This window comes from Camellia sinensis, chromosome 10 (assembly GCF_055761805.1).
Source record: "Camellia sinensis isolate YWXY chromosome 10, ASM5576180v1, whole genome shotgun sequence".
NCBI classification, from domain to species: Eukaryota; Viridiplantae; Streptophyta; class Magnoliopsida; order Ericales; family Theaceae; genus Camellia; species Camellia sinensis.
In genome coordinates, this window is record NC_138970.1 from 56,411,333 (window position 1) to 56,432,317 (window position 20,985).

The 20,985-nt window shown below is 45.2% G+C and overlaps 1 protein-coding gene and 2 long non-coding RNA genes across 3 annotated transcripts; all 3 read right to left on the reverse strand.

The window, feature by feature from the left end:
• Positions 1-1,400: 1,400 nt before the first annotated feature.
• Positions 1,401-14,044, reverse strand: LOC145801121 (uncharacterized). The gene is made up of 3 exons (XR_014342029.1): positions 13,995-14,044; positions 13,814-13,897; positions 1,401-1,439 (listed from the first exon to the last, which is right to left on the reverse strand). It is a non-coding gene; the product is annotated as an uncharacterized LOC145801121 (long non-coding RNA).
• A 173-nt stretch (positions 14,045-14,217) lies between these two features.
• On the reverse strand, positions 14,218-14,967 carry LOC145801122 (uncharacterized). Its single transcript, XR_014342030.1, has 4 exons — positions 14,783-14,967; positions 14,614-14,703; positions 14,447-14,518; positions 14,218-14,336 (listed from the first exon to the last, which is right to left on the reverse strand). It is a non-coding gene; the product is annotated as an uncharacterized LOC145801122 (long non-coding RNA).
• A 1,213-nt stretch (positions 14,968-16,180) lies between these two features.
• Positions 16,181-16,748, reverse strand: LOC145801123 (uncharacterized). The gene is made up of 2 exons (XM_082891435.1): positions 16,671-16,748; positions 16,181-16,594 (listed from the first exon to the last, which is right to left on the reverse strand). The coding sequence occupies exons 1-2, from the start codon at positions 16,740-16,742 to the stop codon at positions 16,196-16,198; spliced, it is 471 nt and encodes a 156-aa protein (XP_082747561.1). The 5' UTR covers positions 16,743-16,748; the 3' UTR covers positions 16,181-16,195.
• Positions 16,749-20,985: the final 4,237 nt, after the last annotated feature.

Here is a 20,985-nt window from a genome sequence, read left to right on the forward strand (position 1 = left end):
AGAAATTGTTTAAGGTGAAGAATACTAGCCTCATCATCTCCAGTGATAATCATATCATCTACATAAAGAAGAAGGAGAATGGTGCCTTAAGCAGTGGTGCGAATAAATAAAGCGGAGTCATAGGAGCTAGAAGTGAAGCCAAAGTCATGTATAGTAGTACTGAACTTAGCAAACCAAGCATGAGAAGCTTGCTTAAGTCCATATAAGGCTCGTTGCAGTTTGCAAACTTTATGGATCAGAACAGTAGACCCAAGAGGGGGTTGCATATAGACTTCCTCAAGAAGATCACCATTGAAGAAGGCATTTTTCACATCCATCTAAAAAAGGCCCCAATTACAAGCAACAACAATCAAGCTACGGATAAAAGTGAGACGAGCAACAGGAGCTAAAGTCTCCTCATAATCAATACCATTCTTGAGTGAAACCCCGGGCAACCAAACAACTTTGTAGCGCTCAATAGATCCATTAAAATGAGTCTTGATTTTATAGATCCATTTACACTCGATCACAGTCTTACCAGGGGGAAGATCAACAACATTCCAAGTATGAGTTTTGCCTAATGCTTGCAATTCATCAGTCATAGCACTACAAAAAAAATTATTTTTTGCGACGGCAAAACGCCGTCGCAAATAATCCAAACGCCGTCTCAAAAGCTATTTGCGACGGTATTTTTTCTTTTTGCGACGGCACGTGGGGGTCGCAACAAGGGGGGTTGCAAAAGACCTTTAGCGACGGCACTTGCCGTCGCCATTGCTTTTGCGACAGGAATATCTCTTTTTTGCGACGGCAAATTTTTGTCGCCATTATGGATGAAGATCTGGGCTTTTTTGCGACGGCACAAGCTTTCCGTCGCTAAAATAGATATTTGCGACGGCAAAATTCCGTCGCAAAAAATGTCGTCGCAAAAAATGTCGGCGTTAATGACTATTGGCGACGGCAATTGCACCGTCGCTAAAGCCTTGTTTCTCAAATAAATTCCACACCTTTTGCGACGGTATGGCTGCCGTCGCAAAAAGCCTGGCACAGTTTTTTTTTTTGCGACGGGGTGTTCTGCCGTCTCAAAAAAAATTAAAAAAAAAACCCCCTGTTTTACAATTATTTAAAATATAAAAATAACCTGTAATGTTGGCAAATGATATAATAATATAAATACATAAATAAAATAACTAATGTTGGCAAGTGAAAAATAGCTAAAAAAAAATCAAAAAATTACATAATAATATAAATCCATACATAAACAAAAGTTGGCAAATGATAAAAATTCCTAATGTTGGTCACATAATACATAGATAATGTTGGTCACAAATTTAAATAACATAAATCAAAATCAAAACCAAAAGTTTTCGTCTTGATTCTTTCGTGAGTTACAAAAACAGAAGTTGGTCATAATCTTTATGCCCCCACATTCCACACGAAGCAAACTGCTACTCAAGAAATATCTGAAAAAAACAAAATAAAAATAACTAATAACAATATAATGGTCTTAAAATTTTAATTACAGAAAAAAATAAAAAAAAATTAACTACCATATAATTAGAAAGATAGTTTAGTAAATAATTTTAACTAAAGGAATTAGTTTGCCCAAAGTAAAATCCGGCTCTAACTCCCAAACCGGGACCCAATTCGAGCCCCGTCTTCTCCCACAAGTCTCTCGTGCCTAGGCGGTCGTGTGTGCCAAGTTTCGTGCTAAACCGATGCCGTTTGGTGATTTTGGGGCGTTAACTCCTCGAATTCAAGTTTCTTAAGGAACTAGTTTGCCCAAAGTGAAATCCGGCTCCAACTCCCAAACTGGGAACCCGATTCGAGCCCCGTCTTCTCCCACAAGTCTCCCGTGCCTATGCGGTCGTGTGTGCCAAGTTTCGTGCTAAACCGACGCCGTTTGGTGATTTTGGAGCGTTAACTCCTCGAATTCAAGTTTCTTAAGGAACTAGTTTGCCTAAAGTGAAATACGGCTCTAACTCCCAAACCGGGAACCCGATTCGAGCTCCGTCTTCTCCCACAATTCTCCCGTGCCTATGCGGTCATGTGTGCCAAGTTTCATGCTAAAATGACGCCGTTTGGTGATTTTGGAGCGTTAACTCCTCGAATTCAAGTTTCTTAACGAACTAGTTTGCCTAAAGTGAAATCCGGCTCTAACTCCCAAGCCGGGAACCCGATTCGAGCCCCCTCTTCTCCCACAAGTCTCCCGTGCCAAGGCGGACGTGTGTGCCAAGTTTCGTGCTAAACTGACGCCGTTTGGTGATTTTGGAGCGTTAACTCCTCGAATTCAAGTTTCTTAAGGAACTAGTTTGCCTAAAGTGAAATCCGCCTCTAACTCCCAAACCGGGAACCCGATTCGAGACCCGTCTTCTCCCACAAGTCTCCCGTGCCTGGACGGTCGTGTGTGCCAAGTTTCGTGCTAAACCGACGCCGTTTGGTGATTTTGGAGCATTAACTCCTCGAATTCAAGTTTCTTAAGGAACTAGTTTGCCTAAACTGAAATCCGGCTCTAACTCCCAAACCGGGAACCCGATTCGAGCCCCGTTTTATCCCACAAGTCTCTCGTGCCTAGGCGGTCATTTGTGCCAAGTTTCGTGCAAAACCGACGCCGCTTGGTGATTTTGGGGAGTTAACTCCTCGAATTCAAGTTTCTTAAGGAACTAGTTTGCCCAAAGTGAAATCCGGCTCCAACTCCCAAACCGGGAACCCGATTCGAGCTCCGTCTTCTCCCAAAAGTCTCTCGTGCCTAGGCGGTCGTGTGTGCCAAGTTTCGTGCTAAACCGACGCCGTTTGGTGATTTTGGGGCGTTAAATCCTCGAATTCAAGTTTCTTAAGGAACTAGTTTGCCCAAAGTCAAATCCAGTTCCAACTCCCAAATCGGGAACACGATTCGAGCCCCGTCTTCTCCCACAAGTCTCCCGTGCCTAGGCGGTCGTGTGTGCCAAATTTCGTGCTAAACCGACGTCGTTTGGTGATTTTGGAGTGTTAACTCCTCGAATTCAAGTTTCTTAAGGAACTAGTTTGCCTAAAGTGAAATCCGGCTCTAACTCCCAAACCGGGAGCCCGATTCGAGCCCCGTCTTCTCCCACAAGTCTCCCGTGCCTAGGCGGTCGTGTGTGCCAAGTTTCGTGCTAAACTGACGCCGTTTGGTGATTTTGGAGCGTTAACTCCTCAAATTCAAGTTTCTTAAGAAACTAGTTTGCCTAAAGTGAAATTCGGCTCTAACTCCCAAACCGGGAACCCGATTCTAGCCCCGTCTTCTCCCACAAGTCTCCCATGCCTAGGCGGTCGTGTGTGCCAAGTTTCGTGCTAAATCGACGCCGTTTGGTGATTTTGGGGCGTTAACTCCTCGAATTCAGGTTTCAGAAGGAACTAGTTTGCCCAAAGTGAAATCTGGCTCCAACTCCCAAACCGGGAACCCGATTCGAGCCCCGTCTTCTGCCACAAGTCTCCCGTGCCTAGGCGGTCATGTGTGCCAAGTTTCGTGCTAAACCGACGCCGTTTGGTGATTTTGGAGCGTTTACTGCTCAAATTCAAGTTTCGTAAGGAACTAGTTTGCCTAAAGTGAAATCCGGCTCTAACTCCCAAACTGGGAACCCGATTCGAGCCCCGTCTTCTCCCACAAGTCTCCCGTGCCTAGGCGGTCGTGTGTGCCAAGTTTCGTGCTAAACCGACGCCGTTTGGTGATTTTGGAGCGTTAACTCCTTGAATTCAAGTTTCTTAAGGAACTAGTTGGCCTAAAGTGAAATCCGGCTCTAACTCCCAAACCGGGAACCCGATTCGAGCCCCGTCTTCTCCCACAAGTCTCCCGTGCCTAGGCGGTCATGTGTGCCAAGTTTCGTGCTAAAATGACGCCGTTTGGGGATTTTGGGGCGTTAACTCCTCGAATTCAAGTTTCTCAAGGAACTAGTTTGCCCAAAGTGAAATCCGGCTCCAACTCCCAAACCGGGAACCCGATTCATGCCCCGTCTTCTGCCACAAGTGTCCCGTGCCTAGGCGGTCGTGTGTGCCAAGTTTCGGGCTAAACCGATGCCGTTTGGTGATTTTGGAGCGTTAACTCCTCGAATTCAAGTTTCTTAAGGAACTAGTTTGCCTAAAGTGAAATCCGGCTCTAACTCCCAAACCGGGAACCCGATTCGAGCCCCGTCTTCTCCCACAAATCTCCCGTGCCTAGGCGGTCGTGTGCGCCAAGTTTCGTGCTAAATTGACACCGTTCGGTGATTTTGGAGCGGTAACTCCTCGAATTGAAGTTTCTTAAGGAACTAGTTTTCCTAAAGTGAAATCCGGCTCCAACTCCCAAACCGGGAACACGATTCGAGCACCGTCTTCTCCGACAAGTCTCCCGTGCCAAGGCGGTCGTGTGTGCCATGTTTCGTGCTAAACTGACGCCGTTTGATGATTTTGGAGCGTTAACTCCTCGAATTCAAGTTTCTTAAGGAACTAGTTTGCCTAAAGTGAAATCCGGCTCTAACTCCCACACCGGAAACCCGATTCGAGCCCCGTCTTCTCACACAAGTCTCCCGTGCCTAGGCGGTCGTGTGTGCCATGTTTTGTGCTAAACCGACGCCGTTTGGTGATTTTAGAGCATTAACTCCTCGAATTCAAGTTTCTTAAGGAACTAGTTTGCCTAAAGTGAAATCCGGCTCTAACTCCCAAACCGGGAACCCGATTCGAGCCCCGTCTTCTCCCACAAGTCTCTCGTGCCTAGGCGGTCGTGTGTGCCAAGTTTCGTGCTAAACCGACGCCGTTTGGTGATTTTGGGGCGTTAACTCCTCGAATTCAAGTTTCTTGAGGAACTAGTTTGCTCAAAGTGAAATCCGGCTCCAACTCCCAAACCAGGAACCCGATTCGAGCCCCGTTTTCTGCCAAAAGTCTCTCGTGCCTAGGGGGTCGTGTGTGCCAAGTTTCGTGCTAAACCGATGCCGTTTGGTGATTTTGGGGCGTTAACTCCTCGAATTCAAGTTTCTTAAGGAACTAGTTGGCCAAAGTGAAATCCGGCTCCAACTCCCAAACCAGGAACCCGATTCAAACCCCGTCTTCTCCCACATGTCTCCCATGCCAAGGCGGTCGTGTGTGCCAAGTTTCGTACTAAACCGATCCCGTTTGGGGATTTTGGAGCGTTAACTCCTCGAATTCAAGTTTCTTAAGGAACTAGTTTGCCTAAAGTGAAATCCGGCTCTAACTCCCAAACCGGGAACACGATTCGAGCCCCGTCTTCTCCCACAAGTCTCCCGTGCCTAGACGGTCGTGTGTGCCAAGTTTCGCGCTATACTGACGCCGTTTGGTGATTTTGGAGCGTTAACTCCTCGAATTCAAGTTTCTTAAGGAACTAGTTTGCTCAAAGTGAAATCCGGCTCTAACTCCCAAACCGGGAACCCGATTTGAGATCCGTCTTCTCCCACCAGTCTCCCGTGCCTAGGCGGTCGTGTGTGCCAAGTTTCGTGCTAAACCGACGCCGTTTGGTGATTTTGGGGCGTTAACTCCTCGAATTCAAGTTTCTTAAGGACCTAGTTGGCCAAAGTGAAATCCGGCTCCAACTCCCAAACCAGGAACCCGATTCAAACCCCGTCTTCTCCCACATGTCTCCCATGCCAAGGCGGTCGTGTGTGCCAAGTTTCGTACTTAACCGATCCCGTTTGGGGATTTTGGAGCGTTAACTCCTCGAATTCAAGTTTCTTAAGGTACTAGTTTGCCTAAAGTGAAATCCGGCTCTAACTCCCAAACCGGGAACACGATTCGAGCCCCGTCTTCTCCCACAAGTCTCCCGTGCCTAGACGGTCGTGTGTGCCAAGTTTCGCGCTATACTGACGCTGTTTGGTGATTTTGGAGCGTTAACTCCTCGAATTCAAGTTTCTTAAGGAACTAGTTTGCCTAAAGTGAAATCCGGCTCTAACTCCCAAACCGGGAACCCGATTTGAGATCCGTCTTCTCCCACAAGTCTCCCGTGCCTAGGCGGTCGTGTGTGCCAAGTTTCGTGCTAAACCGACGCCGTTTGGTGATTTTGGGGCGTTAACTCCTCGAATTCAAGTTTCTTAAGGAACTAGTTTGCCAAAAGTGAAATCCGGCTCCAACCCCCAAACTGGGTACCCGATTCGAGCCCTGTCTTCTCCCACAAGTCCCCCGTGCCTAGGCGGTCGAGTGTGCCAAGTTTCATGCTAAACCGACTCCGTTTGGTGATTTTGGACCGTTAACTCCTCGAATTCAAGTTTCTTAAGGAACTAGTTTGCCTAAAGTGAAATCCGGCTCTAACTCCCAAATCGGGAACCCGATTCGAGCCCCGTCTTCTCCCACAAGCCTCCCGTGCCTAGGCGGTCGTGTGTGTCAAGTGTCGTGCTAAAACGACCCCGTTTGGTGATTTTGAAGCGTTAACTGCTCGAATTCAAGTTTCTTAAGGAACTAGTTTGCCTAATGTGAAATCCGACTCTAACTCCCAAACCGGGAACCCGATTCGAGCCCCGTCTTCTCCCACAAGTCTCCCGTGCCTAGACGGTAGTGTGTGCCAAGTTTCGTGCTATACGGACGCCGTTTGGTGATTTTGGAGCGTTAACTCCACGAATTCAAGTTTCATAAGGAACTAGTTTGCCTAAAGTGAAATCCGGCTCTAACTCCCAAACCGGGAACCCGATTCGAGCCCCGTCTTCTCGCACAAGTCTCCCGTGCCTAGGCGGTCGTGTGCCAAGTGTCGTGCTAAACCGACGCCGTTTGGTGATTTTGGAGCGTTAACTCCTCGAATTCAAGTTTCTTAAGGAACTAGTTTGCCTAAAGTGAAATCCGGCTCTAACTCCCAAACCGGGAGCCCGATTCGAGCCCCGTCTTCTCCCACAAGTCTCCCGTGCCTAGCCGGTCGTGTGTGCCAAGTTTCGTGCTAAACTGATGCCGTTTGGTGATTTTGGAGCGTTAACTCCTCGAATTCAAGTTTCTTAAGGAACTAGTTTGCCTAAAGTGAAATCCGGCTCTAACTCCCAAACCAGGAACCCGATTTGAGATCCGTCTTCTCCCACAAGTCTCCCGTGCCTAGGCGGTCGTGTGTGCCAAGTTTCGTGCTAAACCGACGCCGTTTGGGGATTTTGGGGCGTTAACTCCTCGAATTCAAGTTTCTTAAGGAACTAGTTTGCCAAAAGTGAAATCCGGCTCCAACCCCCAAACTGGGTACCCGATTCGAGCCCTGTCTTCTCCCACAAGTCCCCCGTGCCTAGGCGGTCGAGTGTGCCAAGTTTCGTGCTAAACCGACTCCGTTTGGTGATTTTGGACCGTTAACTCCACGAATTCAAGTTTCTTAAGGAACTAGTTTGCCTAAAGTGAAATCCGGCTCTAACTCCCAAACCGGGAACCCGATTCGAGCCCCGTCTTCTCCCACAAGCCTCCCGTGCCTAGGCGGTCGTGTGTGCCAAGTGTCGTGCTAAACCGACCCCGTTTGGTGATTTTGAAGCGTTAACTCCTCGAATTCAAGTTTCTTAAGGAACTAGTTTGCCTAAAGTGAAATCCGGCTCTAACTCCCAAACCGGGAACCCGATTCGAGCCCCGTCTTGTCCCACAAGTCTCCCGTGCCTAGACTGTAGTGTGTGCCAAGTTTCGTGCTATACGGACGCCGTTTGGTGATTTTGGAGCGTTAACTCCTCGAATTAAAGTTTCTTAAGGAACTAGTTTGCCTAAAGTTAAATCCGGCTCTAACTCCCAAACCGGGAACCGGATTCGAGCCCCGTCTTCTCGCACAAGTCTCCCGTGCCTAGGCGGTCGTGTGCCAAGTGTCGTGCTAAACCGACGCCGTTTGGTGATTTTGGAGCGTTAACTCCTCGAATTTAAGTTTCTAAAGGAACTAGTTTGCCTAAAGTGAAATCCGGCTCTAACTCCCAAACCGGAAACCCGATTCAAGCCCCGTCTTCTCCCACAAGTCTCCCGTGCCTAGGCGGTCGTGTGTGCCACGTTTCGTGCTAAACCGACCCCGTTTGGTGATTTTGGGGTGTTAACTCCTCGAATTGAAGTTTCTTAAGGAACTAGTTTGCCCAAAGTGAAATCCCGGTCCAACTCCTAAACCGGGAACCCGATTCGAGCCCCGTCTTCTCCCACAAGTCTCCTGTGCCTAGGCGGCCATGTGTGCCAAGTTTCGTGCTAAACCGACGCCGTTTGGTGATTTTGGAGCTTTAACTCCTCGAATTCAAGTTTCTTAAGGAACTAGTTTGCCTAAAGTGAAATCCGGCTCTAACTACCAAACCGGGAACCCGATTCGAGCCCCGTCTTCTCCCACAAGTCTCCCGTGCCTAGGCGGTCGTGTGTGGCAAGTTTCGTGCTAAACTGATGCCGTTTGGTGAATTTGGAGCGCTAGCTCCTCGAATTCAAGTTTCGTAAGGAACTAGTTTGCCTAAAGTGAAATCCGGCTCTAACTCCCAAACTGGAAACCCGTTTCAAGCCCTGTCTTCTCCCACAAGTCTCCCGTGCCAAGGCGGTCGTGTGTGCCAAGTTTCGTGCTAAACTGACGCCGTTTGGTGATTTTGGAGCGTTAACTCCTCGAATTGAAGTTTCTTAAGGAACTAGTTTGCCTAAAGTGAAATCCGGCTCTAACTCCCAAATCGGGAACCCGATTCGAGCCCCGTCTTCTCACACAAGTCTCCCGTGCCTAGGCGGTCGTGTGTGCCAAGTTTCGTGCTAAACCGACGTCGTTTGGTGATTTTGGAGCATTAACTCCTCGAATTCAAGTTTCTTAAGGAACTAGTTTACCTAAAGTGAAATCCGACTCTAACTCCCAAACCGGGAACCCGATTCAAACCCCGTCTTCTCCCACAAGTCTCTCATGCCTAGGCGGTCGTGTGTGCCAAGTTTCGTGCTAAACCGACGTCGTTTGGAGATTTTGGGGCGTTAACTCCTCGAATTCAAGTTTCTTAAGGAACTAGTTTGCCCAAAGTGAAATCCGGCTCCAACTCCTAAACAGGGAACCCGATTCGAGCCCGTCTTCTCCCAACAGTCTCTCGTGCCTAGGCGATCGTGTGTGCCAAGTTTCGTGCTAAACCGACGCCGTTTGGTGATTTTGGAGCGTTAACTCCTCGAATTCAAGTTTCTTAAGGAACTAGTTTGCCCAAAGTGAAATCCGGCTCCAACTCCCGAACCGGGAACCCGATTCGAGCCCCGTCTTCTCTCACACGTCTCCCGTTCCTAGGCGGTCGTGTGTGCCAAGTTTCGTGCTAGACCGACGCCGTTTGGTGATTTTGTAGCGTTAACTCCTCGAATTCAAGTTTCTTAAGGAACTAGTTTGCCTAAAGTGAAATCCGGCTCTAACTCCCAAACCGGGAACCCGATTCGAGTCCCGTCTTTCCCACAAGTCTCCCGTGCCTAGGCGGTCGTGTGTGCCAAGTTTCGTGCTAAACTGACGTCGTTTGGTGATTTTGGAGCGTTAACTCCTCGAATTCAAGTTTCTTAAGGAACTAGTTTGCCTAAAGTGAAATCCGGCTGTAACTCCCAAACCGGGAACCCGATTCGAGCCCCGTCTTCTCCCACAAGTCTCCCGTGCCTAGGCGGTCGTGTGTGCCAAGTTTGTTACTAAACCGACACCGTTTGGTGATTTTGGGGCGTTAACTCCTCGAATTGAAGTTTCTTAAGGAACTAGTTTCCCTAAAGTGAAATCCAGCTCTAACTACCAAACCGGGAACCCGATTCGAGCCCCGTCTTCTCCCACAAGTCTCTCGTGCCTAGGCGGTCGTGTGTGCCAAGTTTCGTGCAAAACTGATGCCGTTTGGTGATTTTGGAGCGCTAACTCCTCGAATTCAAGTTTCGTAAGGAACTAGTTTGCCTAAAGTGAAATCCGGCTCTAACTCCCAAACTGGGAACCCGATTAGAGCCCCGTCTTCTCCCACAAGTCTCCCGTGCCAAGGCGGTCATGTGTGCCAAGTTTCGTGCTAAACTGACGCCGTTTGGGGATTTTGGAGCGTTAACTCCTCGAATTCAAGTTTCTTAAGGAACTAGTTTGCTTAAAGTGAAATCCGGCTCTAACTCCCAAATCGGGAACCCGATTCGAGCCCCGTATTCACACACAAGTCTCCCGTGCCTAGGCGGTCGGGTGTGCCAAGTTTCGGGCTAAACCGACGCCGTTTGGTGATTTTGGAGCATTAACTCCTCGAATTCAAGTTTCTTAAGGAACTAGTTTGCCTAAAGTGAAATCCGACTCTAACTCCCAAACCGGGAACCCGATTCAAGCCCCATCTTCCCCCACAAGTCTCTCATGCCTAGGCAGTCGTGTGTGCCAAGTTTCGTGCTAAATCGACGTCGTTTGGTGATTTTGGGGCGTTAACTCCTCGAATTCAAGTTTCTTAAGGAACTAGTTGGCCCAAAGTGAAATCCGGCTCCAACTCTTAAACCGGGAACCCGATTCGAGCCCCGTCTTCTCCCAACAGTCTCTCGTGCCTAGGCGATCGTGTGTGCCATGTTTCGTGCTAAACCGACGCCGTTTGGTGATTTTGGAGCGTTAACTCCTCGAATTCAAGTTTCTTAAGGAACTAGTTTGCCCAAAGTGAAATCCGGCTCCAACTCCCAAACCGGGAACCCGATTCGAGCCCCGTCTTCTCTCACACGTCTCCCGTGCCTAGGCGGTCGTGTGTGCCAAGTTTCGTGCTAGACCGACGCCGTTTGGTGATTTTGGAGCGTTAACTCCTCGAATTCAAGTTTCTTAAGGAACTAGTTTGCCTAAAGTGAAATCCGGCTCTAACTCCCAAACCGGGAACCCGATTCGAGCCCCGTCTTTCCCACAAGTCTCCCGTGCCTAGGCAGTCGTGTGTGCCAAGTTTCGTGCTAAACTGACGTCGTTTGGTGATTTTGGAGCGTTAACTCCTCGAATTCAAGTTTCTTAAGGAACTAGTTTGCCTAAAGTGAAATCCGGCTCTAACTCCCAAACCGGGAACCCGATTCGAGCCCCGTCTTCTCCCACAAGTCTCCCGTGCCTAGGCGGTCGTGTGTGCCAAGTTTGTTGCTAAACCGACGCCGTTTGGTGATTTTGGGGCGTTAACTCCTCGAATTCAAGTTTCTTAAGGAACTAGTTTTCCCAAAGTGAAATCCGTCTCCAACTCCCAAACCGGGATCCCGATTCGAGCCCCGTCTTCTCCCACAAGTCTCCCGTGCCTAGGCGGTCGTGTGTGCTAAGTTTCGTGCTAAACCGACGCCGTTTGGTGATTTTGGAGTGTTAACTCCTCGAATTCAAGTTTCTTAAGGAACCAGTTTGCCTAAAGTGAAATCCGGCTCTAACTCCCAAACCGGGAACCCGATTCGAGCCCCGTCTTCTCCCACAAGTCTCCTGTGCCTAGGCGGTCGTGTGTGCCAAGTTTCACGCTAAACCGACGCCGTTTGGTGATTTTGGAGCGTTAACTCCTCGAATTCAAGTTTCTTAAGGAACTAGTTTGCCCAAAGTGAAATCCGGCTCCAACTCCCAAACCGGGAACCCGATTCGAGCCCCGTCTTCTCTCACACGTCTCCCGTGCCTAGGCGGTCGTGTGTGCCAAGTTTCGTGCTAGACCGACGCCGTTTGGTGATTTTGGAGCGTTAACTCCTCGAATTCAAGTTTCTTAAGGAACTAGTTTGCCTAAAGTGAAATCCGGCTCTAACTCCCAAACCGGGAACCCGATTCGAGCCCCGTCTTTCCCACAAGTCTCCCGTGCCTAGGTGGTCGTGTGTGCCAAGTTTCGTGCTAAACTGACGTCGTTTGGTGATTTTGGAGCGTTAACTCCTCGAATTCAAGTTTCTTAAGGAACTAGTTTGCCTAAAGTGAAATCTGGCTCTAACTCCCAAACCGGGAACCCGATTCGAGCCCCGTCTTCTCCCACAAGTCTCCCGTGCCTAGGCGGTCGTGTGTGCCAAGTTTGTTGCTAAACCGACGCCGTTTGGTGATTTTGGGGCGTTAACTCCTCGAATTCAAGTTTCTTAAGGAACTAGTTTGCCCAAAGTGAAATCCGTCTCCAACTCCCAAACCGGGATCCCGATTCGAGCCCCGTCTTCTCCCACAAGTCTCCCGTGCCTAGGCGGTCGTGTGTGCCAAGTTTCGTGCTAAATCGACGTCGTTTGGTGATTTTGGGGCGTTAACTCCTCGAATTCAAGTTTCTTAAGGAACTAGTTGGCCCAAAGTGAAATCCGGCTCCAACTCTTAAACCGGGAACCCGATTCGAGCCCCTTCTTCTCCCAACAGTCTCTCGTGCCTAGGCGATCGTGTGTGCCAAGTTTCGTGCTAAACCGACGCCGTTTGGTGATTTTGGAGCGTTAACTCCTCGAATTCAAGTTTCTTAAGGAACTAGTATGCCCAAAGTGAAATCCGGCTCCAACTCCCAAACCGGGAACCCGATTCGAGCCCCGTCTTCTCTCACACGTCTCCCGTGCCTAGGCGGTCGTGTGTGCCAAGTTTCGTGCTAGACCGACGCCGTTTGGTGATTTTGGAGCGTTAACTCCTCGAATTCAAGTTTCTTGAGGAACTAGTTTGCCTAAAGTGAAATCCGGCTCTAACTCCCAAACCGGGAACCCGATTCGAGCCCCGTCTTTCCCACAAGTCTCCCGTGCCTAGGCAGTCGTGTGTGCCAAGTTTCGTGCTAAACTGACGTCGTTTGGTGATTTTGGAGCGTTAACTCCTCGAATTCAAGTTTCTTAAGGAACTAGTTTGCCTAAAGTGAAATCCGGCTCTAACTCCCAAACCGGGAACCCGATTCGAGCCCCGTCTTCTCCCACAAGTCTCCCGTGCCTAGGCGGTCGTGTGTGCCAAGTTTGTTGCTAAACCGACGCCGTTTGGTGATTTTGGGGCGTTAACTCCTCGAATTCAAGTTTCTTAAGGAACTAGTTTGCCCAAAGTGAAATCCGTCTCCAACTCCCAAACCGGGATCCCGGTTCGAGCCCCGTCTTCTCCCACAAGTCTCCCGTGCCTAGGCGGTCGTGTGTGCTAAGTTTCATGCTAAACCGACGCCGTTTGGTGATTTTGGAGTGTTAACTCCTCGAATTCAAGTTTCTTAAGGAACTAGTTTGCCTAAAGTGAAATCCGGCTCTAACTCCCAAACCGGGAACCCGATTCGAGCCCCGTCTTCTCCCACAAGTCTCCTGTGCCTAGGCGGTCGTGTGTGCCAAGTTTCGTGCTAAACCGACGCCGTTTGGTGATTTTGGAGCGTTAACTCCTCGAATTCAAGTTTCTTAAGGAACTAGTTTGCCTAAAGTGAAATCCGGCTCTAACTCCCAAACCGGGAACCCGATTCGTGCCCTGTCTTCTCCCACAAGTCTCCCGTGCCTAGGTGGTCGTGTGTGCCAAGTTTCGTGCTAAACCGACGCCGTTTGGTGATTTTGGGGCGTTAACTCCTCGAATTCAAGTTTCTTAAGGAACTAGTTTGCCCAAAGTGAAATCCGGCTCCAACTCCCAAACCGGGAACCCGATTCGAGCCCCGTCTTCTCCCACAAGTCTCCCGTGCCTAGGCGGTCGTGTGTACCAAGTTTCGTGCTAAACCAACGCCGTTTGGTGATTTTGGAGCGTTAACTCCTCGAATTCAAGTTTCTTAAGGAACTAGTTTGCCTAAAGTGAAATCCGGCTCTAACTCCCAAACCGGGAACCCGATTCGAGCCTCGTCTTCTCCCACAAGTCTCTCGTGCCTAGGCAGTCGTGTGTGCCAAGTTTCGTGCTAAACCGACGCCGTTTGGTTATTTTGGGGCGTTAACTCCTCGAATTCAAGTTTCTTAAGGAACCAGTTTGCCCAAGTGAAATCCGACTCTAACTCCCAAACCGGGAACCCGATTCGAGCCCCGTCTTCTCCCACAAGTCTCTCTTTAACTTAGAATGTCTAAATTATGCAAAGATACATTTTAGCTTAGAATGCAAAGATGCATTTTATACCTGATCTTCTGGTGGTGGGGTATATGGATTCTCGTCTTCTGCAGATTCCCTAAATGCCCGGTGGCCACTCGATGCATCAGGAACCTATGATAGTCAATACATAATGTGTTAATCATATTCGAATTTTATACATAATCTTGTGTGAAAATTGAACTATCAAACAATTTAATTTATATCAAACCTGTCTGTTGGGATCCACACTCGCCCCCTGTGACACTAAGGCCATCATCTCAACTCTCATCTGTTGTAAATGTGTAGAGAACTCTGCTCGCAGCTCCTCCCTCAACTCATCTCTTAGCTCTGCACGAACTTTCTGCGTGATCTGATCAATAGTCAATGGCTGGGGTGTTGACTATGATGGCCCAGCACCATCTTTATACACCGCTCTCTGAGGCATAATTCTCCCGTATGTGCGACAATATCCATGTCCGTCATGACCTATCAACTCATGGAAAATGGCATTCCTAGCCTCCAATGTCCGACCATCCTCATGTAGCATAGAGAGTTGACGATTAAACTCATCCTGTATTGAATAAGACATACAAGTATATGCCAAATTAAGATGGTTGACACACAAAAAATAAACTTTAAATACAATCAAAGGTGTTTGGAAACTACTAGGGTTTGAATAACCTCTGGGTCATCTACTCTACGTGTCATAAGCTAAACATTTATCTTATCAGTAGACTCCCCCTTACTGGTCATCTGCATTTTTTTAGAAATATGAAAATTAGAATCTAAATAATTTATAAATATACAATGTTTATTTATATACAAAAATAAAACAATAAAATGTAAACCTCATGCCGTATCTGAGAGAAAGTAGTACGCCCTGTGGTATGAGCTATGTCGTGAGCTCGTCGATTTTTAGCGTTCCTACTTGCAATTTTCTATAACAGGTTCGACAAATGTGAGTATGTAAATATGATTTGTATGTTTACATATCATAAATATAACTTATTTGTATACCTCAGCATCGGAAGTACGCCAATACTCCACAAGTTCTTCCCACTGGCTTGGCACAATGTGCATAGGAACATCATCCTTCAGATTAGGATCAGAACTTCTAGGCTTGAAATACTTAGCCTTAAGCTTGTTCTTGTGATCCTTCCATATGCTGTTGCAATTTTTCATGTAGATTGGCTTGTGCTCCTCTGGACATATATTCAAATTGTCCTATAAAACACAATTTCAAAGTTTAAATAATAATAACACAATTTTGGAATTCGAATTTGTGGACAAAAATATACTTTTACCTTCACATCCTTCCAGATAGCATCAATAATATCATCAGGCACATTGTTCCAGTCAAGAAAAGTAAGAGGAACAATGTTACCATTCCGCACAATAATGCCAAGTTGAGTAGTTAACTTAGCCACGTTATCCCCTATTGGGCAGTAATTTCCATCAAATTGTATGTCCAGCTTTTTACCAGTACCCCACTCTTTAATGCCCTTGGCACATTGTCTACCACGCCTAGTCGAGGTTGATGAAGAACTAACATGACCTGTGAGATACAATAACAATAAACAATATGCAATGGTAATAAACAAATGCAAATTTAAATAATGTGAATACAAATCATATCAAATAAACTTGAGCTGGGCTGTGAAGAAGTTGAAGGGTCTGCAAAATACAATGAGAATAAACAAGTTATATATAATGAGCATAAATAAATGTATGCTTCAATAATTTTCATACAAATCAAAGCAAATTTATATACCTACGGATGGCTCATAAGCTGATGATGATAGTTGTTGTGGTGCCACTGATGGTGGACGCACCGATGGTAGGCGTGGAGGCTGAGTACATGGTAGCTGCTGTGGTGCCACTAAAGGCCCCTCCGATAGTGGCCGATGTGATGCCTCCTCTGATGGTGGTGCTACTGATGTCCTGTTATGTAGCACATCAGACATCATGTGCCGGGGATGATCAGGCTTCCTCTTCCTTCCCATAATAATCTGCAAGCAATATAACATTAATTGACATTAAAAACATAGACAATGGTTTGTCGTCAACTATAATATGACATTAATTGAACTAATACAATTACAAAGATAAAGTAAATTAAGAAATTGATGATTAACTACAACCTTGGCCTTAATTGAATTACTAATGTTTCCACCACTATCAGCCTATTTGAACATCAACTGTTTCCCCTTCTGCGGCTTCCCTCACCCAACCAACTTCTTCATCACGAAGCATTATATTTTCTTCCAATTGTTGGCTCATGTATGGCTCGATTTGTGGATCAGTCAAACTCATATCAAATAAACCTCTTTGAGACATCTTCACCACGACTTGCCAGTCTGGTTGTAACGGGTCTGCAACATACCAAACTTGCTCTGCTTGGGACGCCAAGATGAAAGGTTCATTGGTAATTCAATCATCTCGGTACAACAAATGATTGAAGTTCACCAACGTGAAATTGAAGACATCTTCTTTCTTTCCGTGAATGTTGTCAATCCAATCACACTTAAACAACACATGTTTCTTCTCATTGGAATATCGAATCTCAACAATATCTGTCAATTGTCCATAATAGTACACAGACCCAACACGAGGATTCTTGTCTTTTCGACTAGCATAACTTATGGTATCTGCCTTCAAAGCTACACCACAATTTTGTGTGGCTCGACGATCATCCATGGCCTTTACTCGATACCGAAACCCATTCAGTATATACCCGTTGAACCTCCTTGCCAAGTTATGAGGACCATTTGCCAATAGAATAATCTCTTCAGAAAATATGACATCAGTAGTCCTTCGCAAAGTTTGGACCTATTTAACACGAAAATGTAAAATTTAAAATGTAGTTCGACTTAAGTAACTAGAATCTATAGAGTTAAATACATACATGTTCCTTGAACCAAATGTGAAAAGTTTCAAAATGTTCACGCCGAAGCTGATGATCGTCAACACGAGGCATTTTGAGCTTAAGTATTTCAAGGTGTTCGCTGTGTAGATTGAAATTTTAGCAATACAAAAAATTTTGTAGAAAATTCAATAAAACATAATAAAATATTGAGTGAGTGACTTAACCTACTTTATGAATGGTTGAACCGCACTTGTATTGAATAAGATGTACCGATGAGCTTGTACCCAAGAAGTATTATCAAGATAAAAGCTTGTGTTTTCACCAATAGCATGACCCAAATTATCAGCACCACCATAGTTCCTCACGGGTCGACTAGATTTGGTTTCCACATCATTGAGATATTGTGCACAAAAATTCATGCATTCTTCCATAAGATATCCTTTAGCAATTGATCCTTCAGGATGAGCTCTATTACACACGTATTGCTTCAAAGTAAGAAGATACCTCTCAATTGGATACATCCATCGAAACTGAATCGCTCCACCCAATAAGGCTTCATCAGCTAGATGTATAGGCAAGTGCTCCATTATATCAAAAAAACTTGGAGGAAATATTTTCTCTAGATGACAAAGTGTTATAGCGATACGATCTTGAATATATTGCAAATCCGTCGCACGATTCACTTTTGAACACAATTGTCTAAAGAAATTGCTCAATTCAATCAAGGGTTCAATTACATTCTTCGGTAACGATCTTCGAATAGCCAATGGAATAAGTTGTTGCATCAGAATATGACTATCGTGGCTCTTAAGACCTCCAATACTTCTATCATGTGAGCGCACACGACGTGATATATTGGATGAATAGCCGTCGGGAACTCTTACTTCCTTCAACACTTTCAAGAACAAATCTTTCTCATCCTTGGTCATCGTGAATTGTGCTGCTGGTAAATAGGCTTTATTCGACCCTCTTAACTGCAAATGTAGGGGTTTTCTAATATTCATATCTTGTAAATCACGCCGAGCATTAACACCATCCTTCGATTTTCCTGCAACCCCTAATATTGTCCACAACACATTGTCACAAACATTCTTCTCTATATGCATCACATCGAGGTTGTGTCTTATTAGATTGTGCTCCCAATATGGCAATTCATAAAAGATACTCTTTTTCTTCCAACTGTGGGTGCGATGTCCAACTTTCTCCTTCTCTACCTGTCTCCTATGCCTCTCCTTAAGGTCATCTCTCTTGTATTGGGTTAAAATACCCTCAGATTCTAATTGTAGCAACATCTCAGTTCCAGACAACAATTTGGGTTTGAGTCGAACTTCCCGACTACGATCAAATGATACTTTATCCTTCCGGAATTTATGGCCAGTAGGTAAAAATCTGCGATGACCCAAGTATGATTGTTTCCTACTATGCTTCAACCAACACGATGTAGTTTCCTTATTGCAACAAGGACATGCATATTCGCCTTTAGTGCTCCATCCTGACAAGTTTGCGTATGCAGGAAAATCACTAATTGTCCACAGTAAAGCTGCATGCATTTGAAACATTTCATTTGTTGATGCATCAAATGTTGACACACCCTCATTCCATAGTTCTTTCAACTCCTCAATCAACGGTTGCATATACACATCAATCTTGTCACCAGGTCCTTTTGGGCCGTCAATAAGCACGGCTAAAATTAGAAATGGTTGCTTCATGCACATCCATGGCGGCAAGTTGTATGGAACGAGCACAACAGGCCAAGTGCTATGAACTATGTTCATCGTTCTGAATAGGTTAAAACCATCAAATGCTAAGCCAAGCCTTACACTTCGGCAATCATTACTGAAGTCAATATTCCGACGGTCAAAATCTTTCCATGCAAGGGAGTCAGCAGGATGCCTGAAGACACCATCATCAGTTCGTTCTTGGGCATGCCATCTCATTAACTTGGCCGTCTTGGATGACATAAACAACCTCTGCAACCTTGGCTTTAAAGGAAAATACCTCATCTGTTTTGCAGCTATTCGTTTGCCACCTTTGTTAGGACCATTTGAACCACCATCACCATTTGATTTCCATCTACAACTGTTGCATATGACACATTTATCAAGATTGGCGTCCTCGTTTCGAAACAACATGCAACTATTGGGACATGCATCCCACGTCTCATACGTGAAGCCCAAATCTATTGTGACCTTTTGAGCTTTATAATATGAGTCCGGGAGTTTCACACCCAATGGGAACGCCTCATTTAATAACTCAAGCAGCATGTCAACAGACTTGTCTGTCCACTGATTAAGCACCTTCAAATGTAAAAGTCGAACAATGAATGACAAAGATGTGAACTTCTGACAACCCGGATATAATTCACTTTGTGCATCTTGAAGAAGTTTGAAATACTTTGCAGTCTCTGCATTTGGACCGAGCTGGGGTTCAAATGCATGGGGATCAGGCCCCTGTGGTTCATTACCCTCAACACTTGTACCGGCATATGGATTTCCCATAGACCCTTGTATCATTCCAATCATATCATCCCCAATGTCTAAATTAGCTAATGTTTCATTTTCTTGATTACCATGCAGAGATACGTAAGATTCCCCATGATTAATCCAATGTTCGTATTTTTTAAAAAAACCATTCAAAATCAGATGCTCCCGTACACCCTCTCGTACAAAATAGTATCGATTCTCGCACTTCCTACACGGCAACTGATCATCGAACCTTCAACCCTATTGGTGTAGGCAAACAAAAGGAATTCATTAATCCCATTAATGTATTCGCTCGACATCCTATTTGGCAAATCAATCCAACTCTTATCCATCATCTGTACACATCCACAAAAATATCTCATCAAAGTAACTCTAAATATAATACCTACGTATTCATGTACCATGATACCTATCCGTCCAATTTCTTTCAAATAGGTAGGTGGTCTTATCCCAGTTAGTTATTTACCGATTTGATGGGAGAACATAAAAAATGAAATACTTATCCCAGTTAGTTCAATGCAAGGTGAATTACAAGTCCAAGAGAAATTGGAAAAACTAGACATAAAAGTGGAAAATTATAGATGGAGATGTAATAGACAAGCATTGAAAAGAGAATTTATGTGAACATGTTTGGTTTATGATAATTTTCCAATAACCTCCATTGGTTGCCAAAGATTTTTTTGCTTTAACTCTCCCACATGATTTTTCAACAACTTTTTTTGGTGAAGTAAAATTTCACTCTTAATATCACCGTAAACAAACAAAAGCAACAAATTCAAATGCGAAGACAATTTAAATCAACAAAATAGAACAAAATATTTCAGTTGAGCTTTAAATAAAAATCAATGAAATATTTATATTATTTCAACACAAGAAATTTCTCTCACCTACACTATGCCAAACACAGTGCAATTTAAGGCTAAATCAAAATTTTCTATTTTTCAGTGAAGTTTCATTCAGTTGTTTCAGTGAGATTTCTTTGTGTTTTGAATTACTCAATCAATTCATTTCAAATTCATTAATAAGTTTATTTATGTAATTCATAACTTGGTGAAATTTCTATTTGACAGTGAAAATCAACTATCATAGAGTGAAGTTTTGCATTGAAATTTCACTATCACTGTGAATATTAATTGTGCAAAAATGAAATCACAATATTTTAATAGAAAATATATATATATATATATATAAAGAGAGAAAGAAAATAGAACAAAGAGATATATGGAGAGAAATGTATACAAATCCAAACTGGCAAATAGAATGGTGGTGATAGAATGTTAGAAGCATATGTGATGGAACTGGTGATGAACATTGAGCAACAATGGAGGTTTGGACTGATAAGGGCACAAATAGAGGTGGTTGAGGACAAATAATGTAGTGACAGGCAAACCAGCTCATAGAATTAAGACCACAACCCCGTTTTCATCACCATCGTTGCCCAAGGAAGGAGAGGGAATACTGTTGCCTAAATCACCACTAGTAGTAAATAATGATCTATGTATCAACTATCTTTTCTACTGAAATCTGCACAGCTATATATTATGCACAAGGGAAAACAGAAAGAGAGAGAGAAGCTGTTTCACGTGATTAGAGGGAGAGAGAGAGAGAGAGAGAGAGAGAGAGAAAGAGAGAGAGCATACGCTGAGTGAGAAAGTCGTCGCCAGTCCGGCCCTCGCTGTCATCGTCGCCGCACCACCGCACCACCCCTACCTTGGTCGCCGTTCGTCGCTTGTCCAGAGGGGGAAAAAGTTCGCCATTCGTCGTTTGGAGATTTCGAACATTTAGGGATTTCGACCCAAATGTGACCGCCAAGATGAAAGGGAAGAGTGGCAAATGTTTTTCACTTTTTGCGACGGTAAATTTTGCCCCGT

Coding starts and splice junctions, on each gene's coding strand:
- LOC145801123 (XM_082891435.1), bottom strand. CDS start 16,742: ATGCCTCGTGTTGACGATCATCAGCTTCGGCGTGAACATTTTGAAACT. Junction 16,595..16,670: donor ACATTTGGTTCAAGGAACAT/GTATGTATTTAA, acceptor CGTGTTAAATAG/GTCCAAACTTTGCGAAGGAC.